At 38.0% G+C, this 27736-nt stretch overlaps 1 protein-coding gene across 2 annotated transcripts in view; it reads right to left on the reverse strand.

Moving 5' to 3' along the window:
* LOC127448106 (histone deacetylase 4-like) overlaps positions 1-27736 on the reverse strand; it is a 288908-nt gene that overhangs the window by 238935 nt on the left and 22237 nt on the right. For both annotated transcript variants that reach the window (XM_051710403.1, XM_051710401.1), the window contains exon 2: positions 25174-25433. In XM_051710403.1, coding sequence (XP_051566363.1) covers positions 25174-25195 — 22 coding nt within the window. In that variant the 5' untranslated portion in view covers positions 25196-25433. The remainder of the gene's footprint in view (positions 1-25173; positions 25434-27736) is intronic.

Here is a 27736-nt window from a genome sequence, read left to right on the forward strand (position 1 = left end):
AAATAAACAATTACTTCTAACAACACATATAGCACTGATGAGGTAAAGCCATTTGAGTCCTCCTTCCTTATTATGCGCTCATTTACAGGTGCTCTTTAGAGAACTGCCGGTTTTCTTAAAGAGACAGTACCGGATTTCAGCACGTGTTAGCAAATCAATGTAAATACTTGTAAATAGTACAACTTATGCATGTAACCAATAAACATGTAACAAAATATAATATATGCAATATAACATATTTATTGATGGAATACATGGCTTTTATTCATTTTTATAAAGCTAAAATGTGACCAAAATGATGAAAAATCAGTAAAATTAATATTTTCATAATGCACCTAGTTAGAAGGTCCCCTGTATAATTAACAGCATTAGCTGGGTGAGAATTTCATAAGCAAAATGGACATATAACTGAAATATACCCAAATTAATCAATTTTGAATCAAAATCTAATCGAATTGAGAGCTTGTAAATCTCAATCATATCGAATCAGGAAATCTGTATCAATACCCAGTCCTAATCTTTGATATACTCAGGCGAGTTATTAACCACCGCGACCGGATCGTTGAATGAATTGAAATCAATAATTGGATCAATCCGATTTTTGAAAGATTCATCCAGACCAGTTTTGTGAACTGGATCAATCGATTCCCTGAAACAATCTCATTTGATGAATAGTTTGTTCGCAAATTGGAAGTTGTTGCTTCTTCTTCAACATACTAGGGTGAATGTCAAGATTGTCCGTAAATAACAGCTTAAAGTTTAGTCTGTTGCTGCAAAACTATCAAATGGCTTCAGAAGACTTGGAATATAGTGCATGATTCGTACAAACCACTTTAATGATATAGTACATATATAGCACAGATATAGTACCTTTTTGATGCTTGAAAGCCAAATTGATTGTAAATCTATGCAGAAAATTACAAGTACTACTCTTCATAATTTATCCTGTGTTCCACAGCAGAAAGAAAGTCAAGAGGTTTGGAACTACATGAGGGTGAGTAAATGATGACAGAATTTTATGACAGAATGATGACTTGTCATGTGTTAGCCGTGGCTACAAAACACGCTTTTAAAGTCAAAACCCCTTAAACTTTGCAATTAGCTGTTTTTTCCTCCACACTTATGTGGCACATTCAGCCCAGACTTTATAATCGAGTGCTCTGCCATTCAAGAAAATTGGAGGAACACAATAATGCCTTCAGATGACAAGAATGGAGTCTAGATCTGAAGGCATCAATAAACACAGGATTAGCTTTTACTGTCCATTCATAACAATGTCATATTGTATTTTGAAACAAAACTAATAAACGAATTGTAAACTTCCCATTTGGCAAAGCTAAGCCCAGAGCATTTCTTAAATTCATCAGAAAGGCAGAATGTGGGTACATTCCATCCCGAATTAGATTAGATGAAAAATGGATCAATGAGACAATGACAGCATATAAAGCTCATTACTCTCTCGCCATTTCCATTGTTCAGAGGAGGTCTTGTTTAGACTAGTCTATCCCTCTCTTCTTCCACCAACAAAGCCGTATTTCCACAGTGCTATATTTTCTAGAACACTCATTGGGTAATAACGATGACATTTTCGTGTACACTTCATAGACCACAGACTCATTTTTACACATATTCACCCACAACTCCCTAAATTCACATACTGATTAAAGCTTTGTGCAAGTGATACAGTCCACTGCACACTTTAAACAAACACACTTGCACCCACTATTACTTTAACTTGGGTAATTAACTTTCTCTATGCCCTACTCCAAAGATTTCAATGAAGATTCTACTAATAGAAGAGGAAGGTGAAGTCAATATGAAAAAATTGACACAATTTACATTCTTAAAGGAACAGTTCACCCAAAAATACAAATTCTCTCATCATTTACTCACCAACATTCCCAGACGTGTATGACTTTCTTTTTTCAGCAGAACACAAATGAAGAGTTTTAGAAGAATATCTCAGCTCTGTCGGTTCACACAGTGTAAGTGAATGGTGACCAGAAGGTCCAAAAAGGGTACAAAGGCAGCATAAATGTAATCCACATGACTACGGTGGTTAAATCCATATCTTCTGAAGCTATATTACAGATGTGGGTGAGAAACAGATCAATATTTGCTTCTTTTTTACTACAAATCTCCACCTTTGACCAGCCACAACCAAACCAGTAGGTGGCTGAATGTGAAAGAGAAAGTCACTTCTACACCAGTATGTGGAAGTGAAAGTGAAAGCGTAGATTTATAGTAAAAAAGGATTTAAATATTGATCTGTTTCTTACCCACACCTATCATATCACTTTGAAGATATGGATTTAACCACTGGAGTCATATACAGGGCTCTATGCTTACATTGTTTTAGGAGCACAGTTGTAGTCCAGTTTTTTTTTTGTTTTTTTTTTAGAGATGGTAACGTTAATGTGCCATAATATAACATGCACAAAAAGGCATGAGAAAACCAAGCTCATCAATTTAAACACAATTCAGGAACATAATGTGAGTCATGACAAAGGAGTTTAAATTCTTATAAACCAAATGTCATATTTTCAGTTAATTTGACAGGCTGTCTGCAAAAAACAACAGCAGCTTATGTTAACCGGTTTCACCTTGTGAACATAAAAATACAAAAACACAATGTTCAGTCTGAAGTGTGGTCCTCTTAATGTATTTAAGAACTCTAAATTGACATATACACTGCTGAACACAATTAATGTTCCTGTCACACAATGTATAATAATCAGATGCTGCATATTTCAGTTGGCCAGGCTTTGTAAACGTTTAACTTTTAAAGTAAATTTTAATGGTTTTCATTTCATTCAAGCTGACTAAATGTCTCACACAAAATTTTTGCGCTTGCTCGGTTGACCGAAGGGATGAAAAGCAGCAAAAAAAGTGTCAAACTGATTCCTGATACATCTATATTTTTTTCTTATAAATTATTCTGCTGTGCATTGGCAAAACACAGTAACTTCACATTTTCACCAAAATTTGGTGCTGAGACTAAGTTGCCCTGTCACAGACAGGTCTCGATCAACTACAACCAGTTTTTGAGAAAATTGCTGTAACTACAAAATCCACACTCAAATCAAGTAACTGTTTTTTTGGTGTACAGTGTATTTACAGCCTTTGTATGGCGGTACTGTCATCATAAAAAGTGATAAACACTAATTTCTTATGTAAAGAGGTCAAAGTAAACAGGCCTATTGGTTTTGAAAACACAATACTATTACATCAAAACACTAATTGTAAATGAAATTATTACAGCTCATAGTATGGATGTGCTCTGTTTGACTGAAACCTGGCTTAAACCAGATGACTATATTAGTTTAAATGAATCTACTCCCCCAGGTTATTGTTATAAACATGAGCCTCGTCTGAAGGGTCGAGGAGGAGGTGTTGCTGCAATTTACAGTGAAGTTTGGTGTTATTCAGAGGACAGGATATAAGTTTAAGTCTTTTGAACTAATAATGCTTAATGTGACACCATCAGATACAAATAAAAAATCTGTCATCTTTTGCTACAGAGTATCGATCACCCGGGCCATACTCTGGTTTCCTTGGTGAGTTTGCAAATGTTCTATCAGATCTAGCAGTTAATGTAGATAGAGCTTTAATTGTTGGTGACTTCAACATTCACATAGATAATGAAAATGACACATTGGGATTAGCATTTATCTATATTCTCAACTCTCTTGGAGTCAGACAAAATGTGACAGGACCAACTCATCACCATATACATACGCTAGATTTAATTCATATGGAGTTGATGTTGATACTATAGAAATTCTACCGTAGAGCGATGTCATCTCAGATCATTACCTCATCTCTTGTTTGCTGCGATCAGCTAAAGCCACTCAATCTACACCACGCTATTGTTCAGGTAGAACTATTCTTTTGACCACTAAAGACAGCTTCACTAATAATCTTCCAGAATTGTCTCACATACTCAGTAAGCCACAAAGTCTAGAAGAATGTGACGTAATAACAGAAAATATAAATACAGTCTTCTCTAGCACACCTGATAGTGTGTGCCCTCCCCCCCACCTTGATTAAAGAAAATTCAAGAAAAAAGCCTCGCACCATGGTACAATGATCACACTCATGCTCTCAAGAGAGCAGCTCGGATATTGGAACGCAATTGGAAGAATAAAAAATTAGAGGTATTTCGTGGTGCATGGAAGGTTAGTGTCTGTATCTACAGACAGGCACTAAAAGCTGCCAAGTCAGCATTTTTAGCAAACTCATAGAAAATAACCACAACAATCCTAGGTGTTTATTCAGTACTGTGGCTAAATTGGTTAGGAATAAAGCATCGACTGAACCAGATATTTAGTCGCAGCACAATAGTAATGACTTCAAGTATTTCTTTACTGATAAAATTGAAATAATCAGAAATAAAATTGGAACTATGCAATCAACTAATCACAGCACCTCAGAAAATAGTGTCTCATAATTTTCCTCACGAGCAACAATCTGCCATAGAAGAGCTACATTGAAGAGCTAACAAAACTTATCAAAAATCAAAAGCCACAACATGTATGTTAGATCCAATACCAACTAAGCTCTTAAAAGAGGTATTCCCTGTAATCACAGAACCTCTTCTTAATATTATTAACTCCATGCTATCCTTAGGACATATCCCAAGAAACTTTAAAATGGCAGTTATCAAACCGCTTAAGAAGCCACAGCTTGATCCTGGAGAATTTGCTAACTACAGACCGATTTCAAATCTACCATTAATGTCAAAAATACTGGAAAATGTAGTATCCTCCCAACTATGCTCATTTCTACAGAGAAATGGTACATATGAACAATTTCAGTCAGGATTTAGGCCCCATCACAGTACAGAGACTGCACTTATCAGAGTTAAAAATGACATGCTCTGCGGCTGCATTTCTCTACAAGTGCTTTTGGTTCTTAGTGCTGCCTTCAACACGATAGATCACGACATTCGCTTGAATAGGCTAGAGAATTATGTTGGCATTAGTAGACTTGCATTAGCACGGTTTAGGTCCTATTTATCAGACCGCTACCACTTTGTATGTGTAAACAAGGTTTGATTTGATTTGTCAAATCAAACAAAAGTATGGAGTACCACAGGGATCTGTTTTAGGACCTCTGCTTTTCTCCTTATACATGCTTCCCCTAGGAGATATTATCAGGAATTAGGGCTGGGACGATTCATCGTCGTAATCGACATCATCGATTACAGAAATACGCTGATTTGCATAACATGTGTCGGCGCATCGCAATGGAGTAATTAAAATGGCAGTGCCCAGTTTAAGTATGGATTCCCCCGAAGAACAAGCTGCAGCTAAAAAAAACTCGCCTACGGTCATCTAAAACGTGGGAGTATTTTAGCCCGAGACCCAACAATGTGGTGCTGTGTAAGCTATGCAAACTGGAAATGGTTTATCACAGCAGTACAACCAACATGAACGAACACTTGAAGCGAAACATCCCTCCTCGTGGTTGCTATGATGTGATTCTCGCTCCCAGTGGGGCACGTGGTGAGTTGTGCGTGGATGCCATGGAGAAAAGCATGCGCCTCCACACGCGCTAGGTCTCCACAGTAACGCACTCAACAATCCATGTGATAAAATGCGTGGATTGACTGTCTCAGATGCAGAGGCAACTAAGATTCGTCCTACGCCACCTCGATTGAGGCGAGTCACTATGCCACCACGAAGACCGAGAGCGCATTGGGAACTGGGCATGCCAAATTGGGGAGAAAAGGAGAGAAAAAAAAATAAAAAAATTGGATGGCCAGAAATGTCCTTCTACTCAATTCTGATAAAACAGTGGTACTAATTATTGGACCAAAAACCTCTAAAAATAAGCCGCTAATATATAATTTGACTCTCAATGGATGCACTGTTACATCATCTTCTACAGCGAAGAACTTGGGTGTTATATTTGATACCAATCTGTCCTTTGAAAATCAAATTACAATGTTTGTAGAACAGCATTCTTAAACCTCAGAAATATTGCTAAGTTACGACACATCCTCTCTGTTGCTGATGCCGAAAAACTAATTCATGCATTCATGACCTCAAGACTAGATTATTGTAATGCATTACTGGGAGGATGTCCAGCAAGTTCGATAAATAAACATCAATTGGTTAAAAATGGAGCTGCCAGAGTGCTGACTAGAACCAAGAAATATGATCATATTAGCCCCATTGTATCATTGTTACATTGGCTACCTGTTAAATTTCATATTAATTTAAAAATTCTGTTTACTACATACAAAGCTTTGAATGGTCTGGCTCCACAGTACTTAAGTCACCTTCTGACACACTATATTCCATCACGTTCATTACGATCACAAAATTCTGGCTTGTTAATAGTTCCTAGAAAATCAAAATCCACAAAAGGAGGTAGATCCTTTTCCTATTTGGCACCTAAAATATGGAATATTCTCCCCAACACAGTTCGGGACGCAGATACACTCGCTCAGCTTAAGTCTAGACTAAAGACTCATCTATTTAGCCAGGCATGCACCTAATTTATCCATCAACTCACAATTAGGCTGCTTTAGTTAGGTCTGCCAGAACCAGAAACATCTATCATGATCTATAACTCTGCATGAAATTGAATGGCGTCTACGCTAATATTATTCTATTTGTTTCCATGTCTCAACCTCGGGATTCATTTGATCTAGCTCCGTTCTTTCTTGGTGTCGGACTCCACTGCTACGTGTTGCTGAGTGATGATAACTAACAACAGCTGGTGCTAGCCAGACATCACTTCAGTCTTGTAAGACAGACTTCAGAGGATGGACTGATGGCAAATCCAACTGTATGACATCGGATACTTCATATGCTACTGCCTGAACCTTGGACTTAGGATGGACCCCACCGAACCTCACCGATATGACCTGCCGGTTGAACAGCAGTGCACCTCATTGATCTCTGCCTGCATCACCTTTGTCTACTGACTAGACTCTTATAATGGAATACATAGACTATCAATTAATTGCCAACAAAAGTCTTCATCAGCCAACTAACAAAGAGCAATGCATCTATGTGAACTTCTGCAGTTAATCCAGCATGGACTTCAAAGACATTAGTCATTTACCTTAAAGTTAAAAAAATCTTTTTTTTTAAACACTGGACCTTAACACTTACTTAGTTTACAAATGTTAAACCATGACTTGCACTGCACACAAATAACTAATATTGGCATTATATTCATGTTGTTTAGCCAGAGGGGAACTGGCCCACACAGTGAGTCTGGTTTCTCCCAAGGTTATTTTTCTCCATTAACCAACATCTTATGGAGTTTTGTGTTCCTTGCCACAGTCACCTTCGGCTTGCTCACAGGGGTTCTAAATACAATTATTATTCAATTATTTAATTTTTACACACAATTTACAATCATATTTAATAAAACTACACAATGATCACTCTAACACTTTAAAGAAATCACAGTTTTATTTTTTTGTTAATGCATGATTTTCTGCATATAGATTACTTTTATGCTGCCTTTATGCCCTTTAAGGACCTTCTGAATTCTGGTCAGCATTCAATTGCAAGTCATACACATCTGGGATGGCATGAGGGTGAGTAAATGATGAGAGAATTTTTATTTTGGGGTGAACTATCCCTTTAAAGCACATTCGTTGTGTTTTTGTGCACAATTCTTTGATGTGTGTTGGTCCAAATAAAACAAATGTTTGCCTTAGTAAACTTTTATCAAAATGTATTAACTTGCTCCGCCTCTAAAACCACTTTCCTTTTCTGCTGACATCACAAATCCCTCTTTTCAACCCCTCCCCTCCAGAAACATGTCATTTCATGAAAGTGAAATGGGTTGCGAACACCGTTTCATGTTGACTTCAATTACCAAGTAAAAACAAGAATAGCAGACATTTTAGACACTTTTTTTCACATATCAGCTACATTTTAACACAACAATAACAAAAAGTCTTACAACAATTCTCAAAAGCTGGTTGTTTCAAATCCATATGACTTTTTTTCCTTAATAGTAGATGTTAGGCAGTATTTCTCAATTACCATTCACTTTCATGTATCCATACAATGAATGCTGACTGAGGCTGTGATTCTGCCTAACATTTCCTTTTTATTCCACGAAAGAAAAAAAGTCATACAGATTTGGAACACATGAGGGTGAGTAAATAATGACAATTTGTTTGTTTGTGGTCAACTACCCCTTTAAGAACATCAAATCGCACTTGTATCGGTTTTGGGCAGACAAGTCCTTCATGAAAATTCTCAAATCTAACAGTCCTCCAGATAAATGTGATGCTGAACGCTACCCACAAACTTGTCATGAATTATTCAAAACCATCTGCTACCGAACTGGAGCTGAAAAAGGATCGAGGGGTATTTTTGGTTTCGGTGCATCTGTGCATGCAAGAGGGTCTAATTCCCTTCAAACTCCTTTCTTTCTGCCTTTCTGCATGAATGTACTTTAGAATTCACCTCCAGCAGGCATAACCTCCCCAAAAGGAAAAGAATGTAGGAGTGCAGTATTCTCGGTCAGTTAGCTATGAGCAGTGAGCTCAAATCAGCTGGAGAGAGGCTAAAAATATTCTAAATCAATTCATAAATGTATTTTTCCATAGCATTTCATATGAACTTATGTTAGGGCATGATATGTGTGTGTGTGTGTGTGTGTGTGTGTGTGTGTGTGTGTGTGTGTATATATATATATATATTTTTTTTTTTTTATCTGAATTGGCAAAAAAATAATTGTGTCGATCCCAATATCCAAAAATTTGGAGGCTCTACTATTTCAACATCTCAGCTCTTCCATACAATTCAAGTGAATGGTGACCAGAACTTTCCAAAAAGCACATAAATGTAGCCAAAAATTAAACCATTCGACTCCAGCGGTTAAATCTATATATTCAGAAGCAATATGATAGGTGTGGGTGAGAGATCAATATTTGAGTCATTTTAAACTATAAATATCCACTTTTACGTCCACATTCTTCTTCTTTTGTTTTTTTGGTGATTCACATTCTTCATGCATATTGCCACCTACTGGTCAAAGATGGAGGTTTATAGTAAAAGGGACTTAAATATGTATCTGTTTCTCACCCACACCTATCATATCGCTTCTGAAGACATGGATTTAACCACTGGAGTTTTATGCTGCCTTCATGTGCTTTTTGCGTCTTTAAAGTTCAGGCCACCATTCACTTAAATTGTATGGACCTACAGAGCGGAGGTGTTACTCTAAAAATCTTCATTTGTGTTCTGCAGAAGAAAAAAAAGTCATACATATCTGGGATGGCATGAGGGTGAGTAAATGATGAGAGAATTTTTTTATTTTTAGGTGAACTATTCCTTTAATTGTATTCTATACCTTGAAATTCTAACAGTACAAAGCTAACAAATTCTGCTGTCATTGTCACCCCATTTAAAACAATTCCACAAATTTTCTTTTACACACAGCACAGCTAACTGTTTAATGCATTTTACAGGCCCATTTTGACAGTCAAAAAATAATCAGCCCTAATCACTGGCTGTTTTTAAATAATCGGCTGACATCCAATAGTGCAGATACTTAGGCTACTTTTATCGGCCGATACGTTGCTGCATCCCCAGTAAAAATAATCTAAACACCGTGTCAGGCTATCCTTCCCTGTCTCTCAATTTGTGGGAATGAAAATGTTAAGACTAAGAAATGCTGCAAGTAAGAGCTGGCAAGTTCATTTCATTTACACAAATCAGTTCAAACTGTTCATTTCAATGAATGGATTCAAAACTCTGACTCAGTGATTCGTTTGCATCATCACTCAAAGCCATTACTACATGCCATTTTTCATGAATTAAAATGTAGGTAAACAAGTATTGTTATATTTGTTCATTTATGACAATGTTTATATACAATATTCCTTGTGATAATTTATTGAAAAACAGTATGGAAAACATGCCGAGATTAATTCAACAACTATATTTTTAATTAAACATTTTAAATATATATATATATATATATATATATATAAAATAATACTATTAAAACAATGCAAAAAAAAAAATCTTTAATAATAATTAGCTACTCTCCAGGTTAACAATTCAGATATGCATTAGATTTAGCAGTTGGTTGCTCTTGTAAAATGAAAAAGCTTTTTTTTTTTTTTTTATGTGATCTTAAAAGAAAAGATGCATTCTACACTTTGTTACAACAACAACATAAAAGAGTGTCACTGGGTTTGGATAAAATAAATTTGCCTTCATTTGTTTAAGACAAGAACAACTCTTAGTCTTTACAAATCCAGACCTCAGCTTTCTGCAGATTAAAGAGTCCAGCGGGACCTGTGGCGAGATCACCTGTAATAAAATTTGGGTGTGAAATAAATGGCGCTAGCGGCTCACAGGGCCCGTAGAGTCCTAACGAGTGCTGGCCTGGCTTCAGTCACAACCCAGCCTGCCTCTGTGTTTACGTTCCAAGCAGGAGATATGCCTTCATGACGATTTATTGACGCAAGATCCCTACAGTTCAGACTGCCAGCAATTAATCATGGCGAGAGAGGGGCTTGTTTGGGCCTGTGAGAGCAAGCTCCCTGGAACCCGAGCCAGGAGATTAACCTACTTGTGAGATCGGCACAATGTTTGTCCAACAGAGCAAGATTGGAACTGGCAAAGAATATATCCTTTACCATCCTTTAACACAAAATAACACTAAACAATAAGTGGGCTTTATGACAGAAATGATGCTTACACAGCTTACTTGATCAGTATTTTTGTCTTATTTTTCAGTAAAAATATTTAAACATCCTTAAAACAATTCATTAACTTGGGAAGAAAAACTGAGCAAGATAACACCACTTGTTTCAGACAATATAGGCCTGTCCCCTGACCCCACTGAAATGTCATTTGTTCTTAATTTGCATTAAGCATAAACACCACCTTGCTATTTTATTTATTTACGCTTAATGCAAGAACATTTTTGCAAATGGGGTACGAAAATTAAACTTAATTCAAGATTTATGGTTGTTTGGATATTTTTTTACTAGAGAACAAGATAAAAATACTGATTAAGAATATTTAGTTCTTCCAATTTACCTTGTTTTTAAAAAAAAAGGGCCCTAGGAAACTGTAAAAACTGTTTTGATACTGAAAGACAACTCCTACATCATTCACTGTAATATCTACAGAAGTTCCCAGGGATTGTCAGTAGAAGCCTACCGTCAATAGATGCCACCTCCCTCCCTTGAATAAACAGTTCTTAAGGGATCCTTCATGAGAACTGATGACGCAACATGAAAAAGCTTTGCTCGTCATCAACTTCATACACATGGGTAATTATTATTTTAAAAGTATTTTAAGATCTTAAGAGGAAAAACTATCCACGAATCTCAAGGTACGATACAAAATGACAACTAAACAAACGTGTAAAATGAAAACAACTTGCTCTGAAATACATTGTGATTGCATAACCATTTCTATGCAACACAAAAAAGTATGTCACAATATAGTTTAAACAGTTAAAAGCAACTTAAAGGCTATAAGTCTGAAAAACCTTCTAGCTCCTAAAATTGCATGCGGTCAAAGGTATAGTTCAGCCAAAATAGAAAACGCACTCATCATTTACTATCCGTCATGTGCTTCAAACTGTTCAACACAAAGCAATCTGAAATCCTATGACAGAGTTGAGTGAGAAACAGACCAAAATTTAAATATGGCATCTTTGAGACGAATCACGCCAGGTCTGAGTTCACTGACAGCAAATGCCATTGGTTGAATCTGAAGTGTGTCGTAACCAGGCTTGGGACTGATGCCTTTTCAATGCATCGAAAATCAAAAAATGTTTCCTATGATTATCAATCTATATGGGTATTTTTTTTCCAGATATAAATAGAGCTACTTATTGCACAATGGTATTTGTCTCTTTATACATATTTCTCAACCCAACTTTGGTGAAGTGTAAGCACCAGGGTAACGTATTAGTTAATAGTAACTTAATAGTTCACCCAAAAATGAAAATTCTCTCATCATTTACTCACCCTCGTGTCATCCCAGATGTGTATGCCTTTCTTCTGCAGAACACAAATTATTATTTTTTAAAAGAATATTTCAGCTCTGTAGGTCCATACAATGCAAGTGAATGGGGGCCAAAATTTTGACGCTCCAAAAAGCCAGCATAAAAATAATCCATACAACTCCAGTGGTTAAATCAGTATCTTCAGAAGCGATATGACAGGTGTGGGTGAGAAACAGATCAATATTTAAGTCTTTTTTTTTTTTGCTAGAATTTCTTCTCCCTGCCTAGAAGAATGTGAATCACCAAAAACACAAGAAGAATGTGAAAGTGAAAGTTAAAGTGGAGATTGACTGAGCTGAGAGGAGAATTAATAGTAAAAAAGGACTTAAATATTGTTTTTCACCCACACGTATCATTTCTAAAGATATGGATTTAACCACTGGAGTTGTATGGATTACTTTTACGCTGACTTGATTTTTGGAGCTTCAAAATTGTAGCACCCATTCACTTGCATTGTGAGGACCAAAAGAGTTGAAATATTCTCCTAAATATCTTCATTTGAGTTCAGCAGATGAAAGAAAGTCATACACATCTGGGATGGCATAAGGGTGAGTAACTAATGAGAGAATTTTCATTTTTGGGTGAACTATTACTTTAAAGGGGGTTGCACACTGGACTCATCTGGTAGACGATATGGCGCATTCTTAAACCTTTGTTGTGTGTTTGGAGACTAGAATCACAGCTTTGAACTGCCACCTGCACCGCATCAATGCGTTCTGTGTGTGATACCTGTGCCTTGCCCTAACCGCAACCAGCATCACCTCCTGTGGTCTCCCAAAGCTATTAACCAGACTATGTTAAACGGAAGGCCAACTGACAGTAAATTAGAAAGCACACAAATTAGGCTTCTAATTTAAAATGTTTGCTATGTTAATCTATCAACGCCTTAAAAACTAGAGAAAAATACGTGTCGATTAATGATCGATATATCGATATTTTGTGACATTCCTACTTGTAATCAAATGCAGTGTGATGGTTTGAAGGAGAAAGACATAAGATCTGCAATGGAGGGGAAGATTTTCAGTAAATATACTTTAATTTCAGTCGACTCATTACACAAAGCTATAGAATATAAAATATAGTGCACAAGTTGAACAATGTATGGACTATTATGCTTTAGTGAGCAAATAATAACAGAATTTTTTTATCTGGGTGAACTATTCCTTCAATGAAAGGGCATACAGCACATGAAGTCAAATTTTGGGTTTTATGCCGGAAAGAAAAATTCCCTGAAAAAAACTGCCCTCAGAATGCCAAAAAAAGAGATAATTACACATAATGAGGCACAAACAGCACTTAAATATCATCAATAAACTAGGTAAAACTGGATAGTTGTTCCAGCACAAATTGCTTTAAAAGTTCAAAACAAAAACGACTTGCACCGTGTTCTCTAAAGTTAGATTAGACCAAATGTAATCAAAATCACTCAATGAAATGTCAAATCAAAATAGTATGAAAAACTTATTCCATGGCAATAACAAAAAAATGAGTTAATCCACTTTGTTATTGCACAGTATGTGGTCATTTGTGTAGACCAAGAAAATCTAAAACATGCTTTCAATCAGGCAAATACTCAACTACTGAGCCGACCGAGCCATCAGAATTTTCTTTTTATTATTATTGTTGAGCCCTTGTGTTCAGGTCTGTGCTGGTCCCTGGACTCCAGAGGTTGCTTTTCTGGGTGATGGAGTCCATTGTTTGGTCTTCTCATCTGTGTACCCAGTTGAGGGGGCTGCCCAGTGTGTACCGCCAGGCTGACGTCAGGCCTGCTAGTCTGCAAGCTTTATTGCTCCAAACAACTGGCACTAATGGTGTCTTGGCCACAGGGCAGGTGGGTGGAAAGTGCAACTTGATCCAGTTGTAGACGCCAATGAACCAAACTTCTCCAGAGCAGACACATAATCACAGTCTGTCACTGCTTTTAGCCAGGTCATGGAGCTGACAACCTGCCTAAATTCTAAATCCAGCCCGTTTATGCAACATCCTGTCACCACTGGGTCCTAGCATCTCTCATGAGAAGTCATTCCCCACTATGAGGAATGCATATGGTGCAAACTTTCTGATTTATAATTATTAAGGCTGTAATTTAACGTATAAGTTCAGTGTTAGCGTTAATAAAATTACGCATTGATCATCAGTAATAATGAATATTCCTACCATCAGTGCAATTCAAGCTTAAAGTACCACCTGTTTTCAGCAGGGGGCAGTAGGGCTGGGCAATATGTAAAAAATATTTTATTGGGGTCTGGGTAGCTCAGTGGTAAAATACGCTGGCTACCATGCCTGGAGTTCACTAGCTCGCTAGTTCGAATCCCAGGGCGTGCTGTGTGACTCCAGCCAGGTCTCCTAAGCAACCAAATTGGCCCGGTTGTTAGGGAGGGTAGAGTCACATGGGGTAAACTCCTCGTGGTCGCTATAATGTGGTTTGTTCTCGGTGGGGCGCGTGGTGAGTTGAGCGTGGATGCCACGGTGGATGGCGTGAAGCCTCCACACGCGCTATGTCTCCGTGGCAACGCGCTCAACAAGCCATGTGATAAGATGCACGGGTTGATGGTTTCAGACGCAGAGGCAAATGGGATTCGTCCTCCACCACCCGGACTGAGGCGAATCACTACGCAACCATGAGGACTTAAAAGCACATTGGGAATTGGGCATTCCAAATTCTGAGAAAAAGGGGAAAAATCCAAAAAAAATGTTTTAGTGATAATCACCTTAAAAAAATATCGCAACATACAATTACATCGTCAACCCCCCTGCCGAAGGTCGGTGAATTAATTTGCTTGATTGATTTTGCTTTAAAGATTTTATTGATTTATTGAAACACGAAAAACATAAGACATTTCTAAATTCAAATTGCAATTTAAACTAAAGAAAAAAGCAATAAAATAACGAAGTGATCAAAAAGCTTATTTAACCACCTTATTTAAACATTTACTGTCTCCAACGGCTCCATTTGCCATCACACAAGTATCCATCAACGACAACAGGTGGAAAATTACTAATAGCCTACAGATTAAGAACTAAAGACAATTGTAAATGTACAGAAAATAATAATCATAATAAGCCTAATAAATTCCCTTTTGTTCCCAAAATAATGCTGCCAAATGTGTGTTCTCGTCGAATTTGTGTTTGTATTGCGTTTTGTTAATACAGTTAATGCTGCCTAAAGAAAAGAAAATAGAAATCAATTTTATGTTCAATGTGGACATGTCTTGTATTACTTTATGATTTAATCACTTTCATCTTTGTTTCTTTAATACAAAGATATATATTACTGAACCTGCAGAGTTGTTCAGTTTTTTCCACCACGTGGAAATAAAGCGAACTAAACTCACAGCACCTCCCGAGATGATCTGAGATAATTTGCAGCATTCTCATAGATAGCATTATTCTTGCAAACAGTTTTCATACAAATAAAACAGAGAAATACACACGCGCTTGTTCCACGAGACAGGCTCACGCTGCACGCCTCTAAACAAATAGCAAATCAGACACAAGCATTGACGGCTTTTCTTTTGTCTGTTCTTAAAAATATAATAAAGTGTGTGTTTTCAAGCATGCGTTTTTGTGACTAACAGCGTTTCTTGTCATGTGTCACTCTGAGACGTCTTACAGGTCACCCGCCTGTTGCGGGTAGATGAGCAAAAATGCCTATGCATGGAATACATTTGGACGAGGAGCTTGATTCAGCCTCATCGCATTTTGCGGGTGGCGGGTGCTAGTTTCATACCCTGGGCTACAGTTTAATATATTTGGTGACTTCCCAGATCCATTGTTTTGTCATTTCCCGATACTGTCAATCATCGTCTGTCAATGAGTGTCGCAATCGGCATCGGGATCTTTGTAAAATATCGTCGATATCTGATAACATCGTCCTATCGCCAAGCCCTATGGGGCAGTAAGCGAAACTTCAGCTGTATAGGCAACGTGCAGCTGTAAAGAGAACAAACCAAACTCAAGCATTCTTGACAATAGCAACAGCACAAGATAAGGTGTGTTCTTGTGTTCAAACACAGCTGGACGGAGAGCAATTCCAAATGCAGATATCAAGATGTTTTTCTAAGTTTCAAACTATGTTTAAGCAACCTAAACACTAAAGGGTGTGCTGAGTGACTCCAGCCAGGGCTCCTAAGCAACCAAATTGGCCCGGTTGCTAGGGAGGGTAGAGTCACATGGGGTAACCTCCTCGTGGTCGCGATTAGGGGTTCTCGCTCTCAATGAGAGTAGCATGAGCCTCCACATGCGGAGTCTCCGCGGTGTCATGCACAGCGAGCTACGTGATTAGATGCACGGATTGACTGTCTCAGAAGCGGAGGAAACTGAGACTTGTCCTCCACCACCCGGATTGAAGTGAGTAACCACACAACCACGAGGACCTACTAAGTACTAATTAAAAAAAATTTTTTAAAAAGCAACTTACATTTTCAAAATCCAATGGTCGGTAGATTGCCCGAACGACCAGTCTAGTAATCGGTGTTGAATTTTATTTTTATATTTTTGTCTATGAATATTAACTTTGAAGCTATCTTTGAAGGACAAAAATATATTGATGACTCATCTTGAACTACACACATTTTTGCCCAATCATATGTTCTCTGGAATAGGAATGTCCCTCCCTTAATACCTCATGCAATAGACAAGCTAGTAGCAAACATGGTTCATGGTTGTAGCGTAAAAAAAAGCCTATTGGGTATTCATTTACGAAAGGGATAAGCCCTTCAATATGTTGCATCCCAGCTTCCTGTTTCAATGGGAAATACATCAACACAGTAAAGAAAACTGCGCTCATCAAGCCAGCTCGTAGGAACTTTAAGGAAGCCCTGTAAAATTGGGCTGGTTTCGGGTTCAGCCGACATCATTTGAATGAGTTTCTTAGAGAGCGTTTAAATAACACACTTTGTTGCGTTCAAAAACAGCTTTACAGCATGGCTTCATAAGAATACACATGGTGATGCAACGGCCAAAATAAGATCTTCATAATGTATATTAACGGTACAAAGTTGATAAATTTAAAGGCACAACTTTTCCAAGAGGGTTTTACAGTGCAAACCATAAAAAACATTTTTTTTTACAAATGTCAGCACACTAATTAAAACATTGCTTTAATATCTACTGTAACTAACAAAAACAACACAAAAACAAATCTAGAAAATAATTACTCGATCTCACTAATAGACTAATCTAAGTTGTTGGATGACTAGTCGACTATCGTGACCAATCAGGCCCGGCCCTAGCATTTTGGGGGCCCTAAGCAGATTTTCAAAATTCCCCACCTTCAACTACACATATAAACTGTGCAAATAAACATGTCTATTTATTTAAAAAAATAAAAAGTGTAACGCTTAAAAATGCAAAACTATCAACTGTAGTTTATCAGAACAGGTATAATTACTTCAGAAGTACAAAAAAGAAAGAATAAAAAAATTTTAAACTAACCAAACACACATCACATTCACAAATTAATAAATATATTTAATGAAATTCTGTGCAAACGAATAAGAAAGAATTAAATTACCAAATTAAGGTATTAGGCTTATTAGGCAGGGCCGGCTCTGTGACCAATCCCTGGACAAGGGCTGCTAGCTGACAATCAAACAGCTGCTTTATTTGGATCAAAGTAACTCTACATATTGAACTAGGACACAAGAAAGAATTTTAACTTATAATTTTATTTTAAAGTCGGTGTGTTTAAAAAAATAAACCTTAGGTTTGTAGGTCAACACAATAGTCAAAAGAAGTCTACAAAATAGAATCCAGCCATGAAATATTCTAGAATATTCTAAATGGCTGCCGTCCAAAACACTGCGGCACCACCCAGCATGGGGCAAAGTGTCTGACCTCAAGTCATGAGAATGATGAGAAACACTGGATTAGACTGATGCCGGAGTTCCCCGGCTGAAATAGCTCTTTCTGACCCTAAGCGGATTAGCGGGTGGGATGTGTAAAAGGAGGTGACATCAGGCCTCAAAATCTCCAATCCAGCTCTCAGAGACCAAAACCATTACATCAACCCTGGATTAGCAAAACAGACCACCAGAGATGACGACCTGATAGGGAGGGAGATGATTGACTAATCAGTGTTTCTCCTCTAATCTACTCATACAGATCAAGACACTGTCCTCAAGACCGTTACATAAAAAAACACTACTGTTATATGAAAATCACACAATATTTCATGTAAATATTTAAACATTTTTGTTCATATGTCGATATAGTCTATAAGATATAAAAATGTACCCTTTTAACTAACTTTATCTGCCTCTACAACTTTAAACTCTATACTTTTGCTGACAAAACCAAGGGCAATATCATAACCAAATAACACATTTATTCACACTGAATATTCTGTATCACAAGTAATATTTTGCTTAAATAAGTCAAGGTAAATGTGTTACAAGTGTCTTTACATGTTGTCTACGATATGGTAAATGTCTCTTAAAGTATTGGTTCATTGGTCCACACAGTCATCATTATGAATTTTGACATCATATGGCAACATACAGTGTTTTAACATCTAAAATAATTTAATTCAGCAACTTTATGCCATCAAGAGACGACTTTAAATTGTTGGAGACAACTTTTAAAACATTTGCCTCTGACATTACTGGTTTGTGGTTCGAGACCTGCGGCCGGATTCACGAAAATCTTCTCACGAAAAAAATTACGAAAGTTCTTTAGATAAATTATAAGAAGTTCGTAAGAAGGTATCTAGCTATAAACGTAGATGGTTTAAGAAAAAAAAAAAAGATAAGAACATTCTTAAGGTGTCTTTTCGGGAAAAGAAAGCTTTTGTAACTTTGAAAATAAATAAAAAATAGTAGTTAAAAATAATTTTATTCTCAAGAATGTTTTGTGAATCCGGCCCCAGCATGTTTAAGGCCACATCTTCAAATATACGTTTTCGTTTCTAAAATGCATGGATTCCGCTAAGCTTATGCCTTTCATCCACTGCATTTTCCACCAACTAAAACATTGCTTTTCGAAAATGCTTTCCTTTATCGCATACTTTGAAAAACAATGACGTTAGTAAAAGAAATACAGTTTTCAAATGAAAACAAATTAGTTTAGACGTGGCCTAAGATGTGGTCCACATTAATCTGGACACATTTGAAAATGCATATTTTTCCTACCTCAGGGGTCCCCAAACTTGAGTCTGAATAAGAAATCTCATTCATGAAGGAACTGAATGTACTGCTGGTACTCTTTGTTTGCGAGCGAAATGCATGAATCAGTCATCGTTAATGAGGATCTGCTGAATGACTAAACGAGAGGCGGCAAGTTGCTTGCTCAATTCAAACTTGTTCAACAAGAAAATGGGCCGAATGAATAATGAATAAAACTGAGTGATAAACAACTAATTACAATAGCATATAGACATTATTGAAACTAAATTTTTTAGGCTAGTATTGCCTATTTTTGTATAGCTTGATAAAAAGTCTTGCTCAGCAGTTCAAAGTATGATAGATATGCTTCGTTGTCATTCGCTTAAACATTCTGCACTGTTGAAGTCTCCTAGTAGAACTGAGACGCAAATTGTAATAATTATGATAATTAGACTTTTTACGATTATAAATAACTGCTTTTTCCTCATTCAAAGCATAAAAGATGGTCATTTGGTGCAAAAGCGTAATTTGCAAAGATGGACAATGAACAAATCAATGAACTAATCTGAACGAATCTTATTGGTGAACAGATTAAAAAGACTCGTCACTGAGATGAATCAAAATCACCACCACTACTGGATAAAGTACTTATTTAACAGTTCTTTGAGCCAGTGGATGGATCCACTGATGTAAGATGAAGTAGGCTTAAATGTAACATTTCACACAGATTTTAAATTTGTTCTTGTTATTCTACAATTCAAAAACGTAATGAAAGTTCTGTTTAAATGACTGGACATGTGGTGACATGCACACGTCAGTGAACAGAGATAGTATATATACAATGACAAAGTAAGCCTAACTTAAAGCAAGTTGCTTAGAAATGTATTATAATCATGTTCTGTGAATGGATTTTAATTGTAAGATTAAAAGCAGAAGAATAATCTGCGACAAAAATACCGTAGGCTTACTCCGGCCCCCTTTGAAAACAGAGCAGATTGACCTGGCCGTGGGAGCAAAACATTTGGGGATCCCTGTCCTAAGTTTTGGCCTTCAGTCCACACTGAGACTGCGTTTTTGTCCAGCGAAAATTGAGCTTTTGAAAAAGCTCCCAAGTGAATACAATTGAAAATGCCATAATAGCGTTGTAGTGTGGACTGGGAAAACTGAGATTTCCAAAAACAATGCAACCCAAAACAATCAAGATGGCGCCCGTGTTGTAGATACATTGTTGCCCTGCTTTTTAATTTGATGGTGTTGTTAAAGATAATTGTTACTTAGCATTCCTTCAAAAGGCAATAGAACAGAGTTTACTCTCCGATGGCAGAACACGAGGACAATAGCGTTTTAGGCACCAGATGGAAACGGCACCTGGCCACACTTCTAACTATTTTTTCCGCATGTGCAGTAAGGGAAGCATTTTCAGATGCTTCAGTGCTGATGAGGACTTTTTGGAAAACAGCCGTGTGGACGGACACAGACATGTGGACACAGTCTAAGGTGCTGATGCGGAGCCCATTTTTCGAAAAAATATTTTTTACTTTCTATTCTTCAACAGAAATATGCATAACAGTTCCATTTTGAGCACCAGCAGCGACAACCTGTGGGTGGAAAGGGGGTCCGATCCCATGGCCACTGAAACTCTCCGAAGCTCATCAGAAAAGCGCTGACTCTTGCCATCTCAACAAAATACAGTAGTAACTAAATAGCAGCTCACAGAATGAAGCAGTATGCATACTGAGTGATCATCTGTCTAGTGCATAATTCAACAAAAATAATAAGACTGAAAAGCCAGTAACTCGATGACCTTTTCCTCTGAACGCAAAAGAGAAAATATAAGCAGAAAGACAGAAGAGGAAAGATAAAAAGGTGAAGAGAGAGAGAGAGAGAGAGAGAGAAAGAGAGAGAGAGAGAGAGAGCGCAAAGTTTACAACATTTTCCTTGAATAATCAAACTCTCCCTCAAGCCGACAGTTGGACAAGGCGGCCTTGGCAGAGTAAAGGGGACAGATATTTGAGTGAGAATCAAAAAGCTGCTCAAAAGGCTTTTCTGGCACCTCAAGGCCGATTCTCAACCCTCAAAGCCCAATCATGTGTTATTCCTGTAGCTGAGAAACACTATCACTATCAGAATCAGAATCAGCTTTATTGCCAACTATGCTTACACATACAAGGAATTTGTCTTGGTGACAGGAGCTTCCAGTGTACAACAATACAAAAACAATACAAAAACAGCAGCAAGACAAAGATAATAATAAAAATAAAAAATAAAAAATAATTGTACACATACGTACAGACACACACATACATACATACATACATACACACATACACATAGGTAGTGCAAATCTAATACAATCCGTTATCTGTTATGTACAGTTCAAATACAAATCTGTTATGTACATTGCAAATGTTTTTTTTTTTTTTTTTTTTTCAGAGGAATGAAATGGCAGAAGAGGCTGGATGTGTTGGATAAATATAAAAAAAATAAACCGTGTATTGCACATAGTTATTGCTCAATGGGGAAATTTAAATGTTCATGAGATAGATAGCCTGAGAGAAAAAAACTGTTCCTGTGACTTACGGTTCTGGTGCTCAGAGCTCTGAAGCGTCGGCCAGAAGGCAACAGTTCAAAAAGATAATTTTCCTCACTCTGGAAGTGTATAGTTCTTGAAGGGGGCAGGGGGCAACCAATAATCCTCTCAGCAGTCCGAACTGTCCTTTGTAGTCTGAGTTCATAGCTGAACCAAACCAGACAGTTATTTTTATGTTATATATTTATTTTATTGGATTTTTTCCCCTTTTTCTCCCAATTTGGAATGCCCAATTCCCAATGTGCTTTTAAGTCCTCGTGGTCGCGTAGTGATTCGCATCAGTCCGGGTGGTGGAGGACGAATCCCATTTGCCTCCATGTCTGAGACCTTCAACTCGCGCATCTTATCACGTGGCTTGTTGAGCACATTGCCACGGAGACATAGCGCGTGTGGAGGCTTCACGCCATCCACCGTGGCAACCACGTTCAACTCACCACGCGCCCCACCAAGAACAAACCACATTATAGCGACCACGAGGAGTTTACCCCATGTGACTCTACCCTCGATAGCAACCGAGCCAATTTGGTTGCTTAGGAGGAGTCACTCAGCATGCCCTGGGATTCGAACTAGCGAGCTAGCGAACTCCAGGGGTGGTAGCCAGCGTATTTTACCACCGAGCTACCCAGGCCCCCAAAACCAGACAGTTATTGAAGAGCAGAGGACAGACTCAATGACTGCTGAGTAAAACTGTATCAGCAGCGCCTGTGGCAAGTTGAACTTCCTCAGCTGGTAAAGGAAGTACAACCTCTGTTGGGGCTTTTTCACAATGGAGTCAATGTGTGTCTCCCGCTTCAGGTCCTGTGAGATGGTAGTGCCCAGGAACCTGAATGACTCCACTGCTGCCACAGTGCTGTTTAGAATGGTGAGGGGGGTCAGCGTTGGGGTGTTCCTCCTAAAGTCCACAATAATCTCCACTGTTTTGAGCGTGTTCAGCTCAAGGTTGTTTTGACTGCACCAGACAGCCAGCTGTTCAACCTCCTTTCTGTATGCAGACTCATCGTCATCTCGGATGAGGCCGATGACAGTTCTGTCGTCTGCAAACTTCAGGAGCTTGACTGAGGGGTCCTTGGCGATGCAGTTATTGGTGTAGAGGGAGAAGAGTAGTGGGGAGAGCACACATCCCTGGGGGGCACCAGTGCTGATTGTACAGGTGCTGGAAGTGAGTTTCCCCTGTCTCACAAGCTGCTGCCTGTCCATCAGAAAGCTGGTAATCCACTGACAGACAGACATGGGAACAGAGAGTTGGTGTAATTTATTCTGGAGTATAGCTGAGATGATGGTATTGAAAGCCAAACTGAAGTCCACAAAAAAGATACTTGCATATGTCCCTGGTCTGTCCAGATGTTGCAGGATATGATGCAATCCCATGTTGACTGCATCATCCACAGACCTGTTTGCTCAATAAGCAAATTGAAGGGGATATAGAAAGGGTCCAGTGATGTTCTTAAGGTGGGCCAACACCAGTCTCTCAAATGATTTCATAACCACAGGCGTCAGGGCGACATTGTGACATAGTCATTAAGTCCTGTGTTTTTTGGTTTCTTTGGGACAGGAATAATGATTGAGCATTTGAAGCAGCATGGGACTTCACACTGCTCCAGTGATCTATTGAAGATCTGTGTGAAGATGGGGGCCAGCTGGTTAGCACAGGATCGAAGACACGCTGGTGAGACGTCATCTGGGCCTGAAGCTTTCCTCGTCTTTTGTTTCCGAAAACCCCGGCTCATATCATCTTCACAGATCTTAAGTGCAGGTTGAGTAGCAGGAGCGGGGAGGAGGGGGGTTGCAGGAGGTGTTGGTGTTTGTGTGGTGTGAAGGTCAGAGTGGGTGTGGGGTGTGAGACTGGACCTTTCAAATCTGCAGTAGAACACATTCAGGTCGTCAGCCAGTTGTTGGTCCACAGGGTTGGGGTAGGAGTCCTGTAATTTGTGAGTTGTTTCATGCCACTCCACACTGATGCAGGGTTGTTAGCTGAAAACTTGTTTTCCAGCTTCTCAAAGTATCTTCTTTTAGCCACTCCGATTTCCTTGTTCAGTGTGTTCCTGGCCTGATTGTACAAGACTTTATCCCCACCCCAGTAAGCATCCTCTTTGGCCTGACAAAGCTGCCTGAGCAGTTTGTCATTGTTGAACTTTAAATAAGTCCTAGTAGGAATGCACATATCCTCACAGAAACTGATATATGATGTAACAGTATCTGTGAGCTCATCCAGGTCTGTGGCTGCAGCCTCAAAAACACTCCAATCTGTGCAATCGAAGCAGGCTTGTAGTTCCCGCTCTGCTTCACTGGTCCATCTCTTTACAGTCCTTACTACTCGCTTGGTTGGTTTTAATTTCTGCCTGTAGGCTGGAAGAAGATGAACCAGACAGTGATCAGAGAGTCCCAAAGCTGCTCTAGGGACAGAGCGATATGCATCCTTTATTGTTGTATAGCAGTGATCCAGTATGTTCCTGTCTCTGGTGGGGCATGTAATGTGCTGTTTGTATTTGGGCAGTTCACGTGTGAGATTTGCTTTGTTAAATTCCCCAAGAATAATAATAACTGAGTCCGGGTATTGTTGTTCTGTGTCTGTGATTTGATCAGCCAGCTGTTGCAGCGCGGCATTCAAACACGCGTTTGGCGCGATATACACACTCACCAGAATAAACTAAGAAAACTCCCGCGGTGAGTAGAAAGGCTTACAGTTAATAAAGAGAGCTTCCAAATTAGGATAGCACATCCTCTTTAACGTTGTTACATCTGTACACCAACTTTCATTGATGTAAAAGCATGTTCCATGCCTCTTGTTTTCCCCGTTAACTCCGCGATGCGATCCGCTCTGAACAGCTGGAAGCCTGGCAGATGTAACGCGCTGTCCGGAATGGCTTCACTCAGCCAGGTTTCTGTGAAGCACAAGGCAGCAGAGGTTGAAAAGTCCTTGTTTGTGCGGGTGAGGAGATGTAGTTCGTCCGTTTTGTTAGGAAGAGAGTGGAGATTCGCTAAGTGAATATTCAGCAGCGCTGTTCGAAATCCGCGCCGACAGAGTTTGACCAGCACACCTGCTCATCTCCCTCACCTGTGTCTCTTGAACAGCAGAGCTGCGCCTCCAACTAAAATGTCTAGCAAAACGTCTGAATATTCAAAAACCGGGAAAAGATTGTCTAGTACATGCTGTCGAATGTTCAGCAGTTCGTCTCTGGTAAAACTGACTGGAAAAAGATTACTAAACACAGGACAAACAAACAAAAACAACAAAACAATAGGAGCGCTCCACAACGAGCCAGCCATCCGCGGCGCCATCATTATGTATCACTACCCTCTTCTAGCAGGAGAAACAGGTTTTTAATGGCACATTTCTAGATTACAAAAGGTTTATTTAGAGATGGTCGTAATTGAAACCGGAGCGTAGCTGATTCCGCTGTTTATCTTGTTCTGCAAGAAGAAACGTAAGGAGAAAAGCGTTGAAGGGCCAGATAGATCTCTTACCTGGGCGGCTGTGGGAACTCATCGTGTCGGCAGCTCTTTCTGCTGGCCAGACAATTATTGGAGTGTGTCCTGGCAGATGAGGATTTGAGAAGTGCCTCACGGCTCCTCTGGGGTTTGTTGGCTGGTCACCATCCACTGTTGACTGGACAGACAGGTCAAGAGAGACATGGGACAGGGAAAGAGAGATTCTCAGATGCTCACAGCGCCCCCTCTGGTCGTAATCCAACTCTGTGTCGGTTTCTTTTTCCTCAATGGTCGAACTGTCAAAAAAAGCATTAAAATAAAAATAAATGTCACAGTGGCTAAATTACATATTGTTCCTGTAGCTCAACTGGTGCTAGCAACACCAAGGTCATGAGTTTGATTCACATGGAACACACATACTGATAAAATGTATACCTTTATGATGTCGTTATGCCATTTTGAAATCAAAATGGCGGCTATGTCAATAACATCAAACCTCATAGATTTTGGTGACTTGACATCATGAGGTTTAATCACAGTCATCTTACCAACTTAGTCACAATATGTGATTAAGAGTTTATTAATGATTCAGTTTGACTGGAGAGTGAATAACGCCTTTGCAATTTAGTTTTGTCCGGCTTCATAAGACATGGAATACAGTGCATGAGTCGCATTGATTACTTTTACTGTGGTTTTATGGCATTTTTTGCACAGATGTATCGGCTGCCGACATTTATCAGCCAACTATTGACCAAATTAAAACCGTCGGCATAATGGTTATTAGCATGAAAATGCTGATATGAATAACTGATGGTTATATTTTTTTTATAAATTAGTAACATACATTGTAAAAACTCTTTGAATTCAAATGCACAATCCAGAAATAGTAATAGCCACAAAAAAAACTTCTAAAACGCTTAGAAACCAGCAGACTTTGACTTTTGAGGCATCGGTATGGCATTCATTAATGTTGCATGATTAATTGAATTAAGATTGAAATCGCAATATGGCCTTGCACGACCACTGAAGCTTAAAACGTTGCATTTTAAAATATTGTCAGCGCTTCAGTCAGAGCAGTGTGAGCAAGCAGCACCCTTTAGCAGTCTGGACGGCATTATCCATTATCCAATTTACCACTATAATACAGAATTTAAAAGGTTAAAACTATTTATTTAGTTAAATTTTTTTTTTTTTTTATTTTTTTTTATTTGCAAAAACAGAAGTTCAAATTTGTTTAAAAAAAAAATCATATCAATCATCGTGTTATCATATATAGTTATTTTTTTTATTTTATTTTTTTTACCTGTTTATATTCTATTTATCATTGTGGCTCTCTTTAAAATTTTGGCCTGTTCTCAACAGATCCAATCAATGTTCAATGGAAATTATTTATTGTTAGAACAGTAAATAAGCTACTGTATGTCTTTGTTAATTTTTAAAGCATAAATCTTAAGTAAAACAGTGATCTGATGACAAAATATGGTGAGCGGCAAAATATCGGTATCATTATCGGCCTATATATATTTATTTATTTTTTATTATTATTTATTTATTTATTTTTTAAATCGGTATTGGACAAAAAAATGTATACCAGTGCATCCTTAATTTTTGTCCTTTTTCAAGCTTGACACACTGTAGTCACTATTCACTTTCATTACTTGGTAAATAAACCCTGCAGAGGCTTTTAAAAATTCACATTTTGTGTTCCACAGAAGAAATTATGTCACACGGGTCTGAAATTACATGTAAAATTATGACAGAAGTTACATTTTTGGGTGAACTATTCCTTTAAATGCACATTCTAAAGTCACTTTTTTGGATAAAAACCTCTGTCAAATGCAAAATAAAATTATATTTCAAAACTTTCAGCCTTGCTGTCTACTTCTGACACAGACAACTTCCTTATTAAGCTGAGCTGGATATCGATACAGATTTCCCGACACGTTTCTGATTTAAAAGCTTGATTCGACTAGATTAATTTTAGATTTCGATTTAATTTGTTACCAGTTTGGGTATATTCCATTTATAATGTCCATTTTGCTTAGGGCCTACATATGAATGTAATTTTTACCATTCTCAACAGCAACTTCAATACCACAAAAAATACAAACTAATCTGAATAAACATTGTTTCAAGTTATCAAGTAAATATTTAAGACAGTCAGTAATAAAAGCCATAGAACAAATAAAAAAACAATAGAACACATATAAAAAAAAATAAATAAAAAAAAGAAGTTTTTATCAGAAGCATCAAGTAAGCAAAATCAAGCAAGCATTCAATAAGTAACCATTCAGAAGCTGAAAATAGTAATGCAATGTAACAAACTACTTAAATTACAGGTCTTCAATCTATGATTATAATACATAAATACTTTTCAAAGCAACTTAAGTTATACAGCCAAGAGCAGCAAGTACTTTTTTTTTCCGTTTTCTTGTTGTTTTATTAATATTAATGGCATACTAGACATCGGCAAGTCTGTTAGGCTCCATTTACACCCCACAGTTCGATATTTTGATACAAATCTGCTTTTTGTTCAGCTGTTTAGTTTCACTTTAGGCATGAGTGACTGTGCGCGTGACGTAATCACATTGGCATTTTC

The sequence above is a fragment of the Myxocyprinus asiaticus genome, chromosome 11 (genome assembly GCF_019703515.2).
Source record: "Myxocyprinus asiaticus isolate MX2 ecotype Aquarium Trade chromosome 11, UBuf_Myxa_2, whole genome shotgun sequence".
Classification (NCBI taxonomy): Eukaryota; Metazoa; Chordata; class Actinopteri; order Cypriniformes; family Catostomidae; genus Myxocyprinus; species Myxocyprinus asiaticus.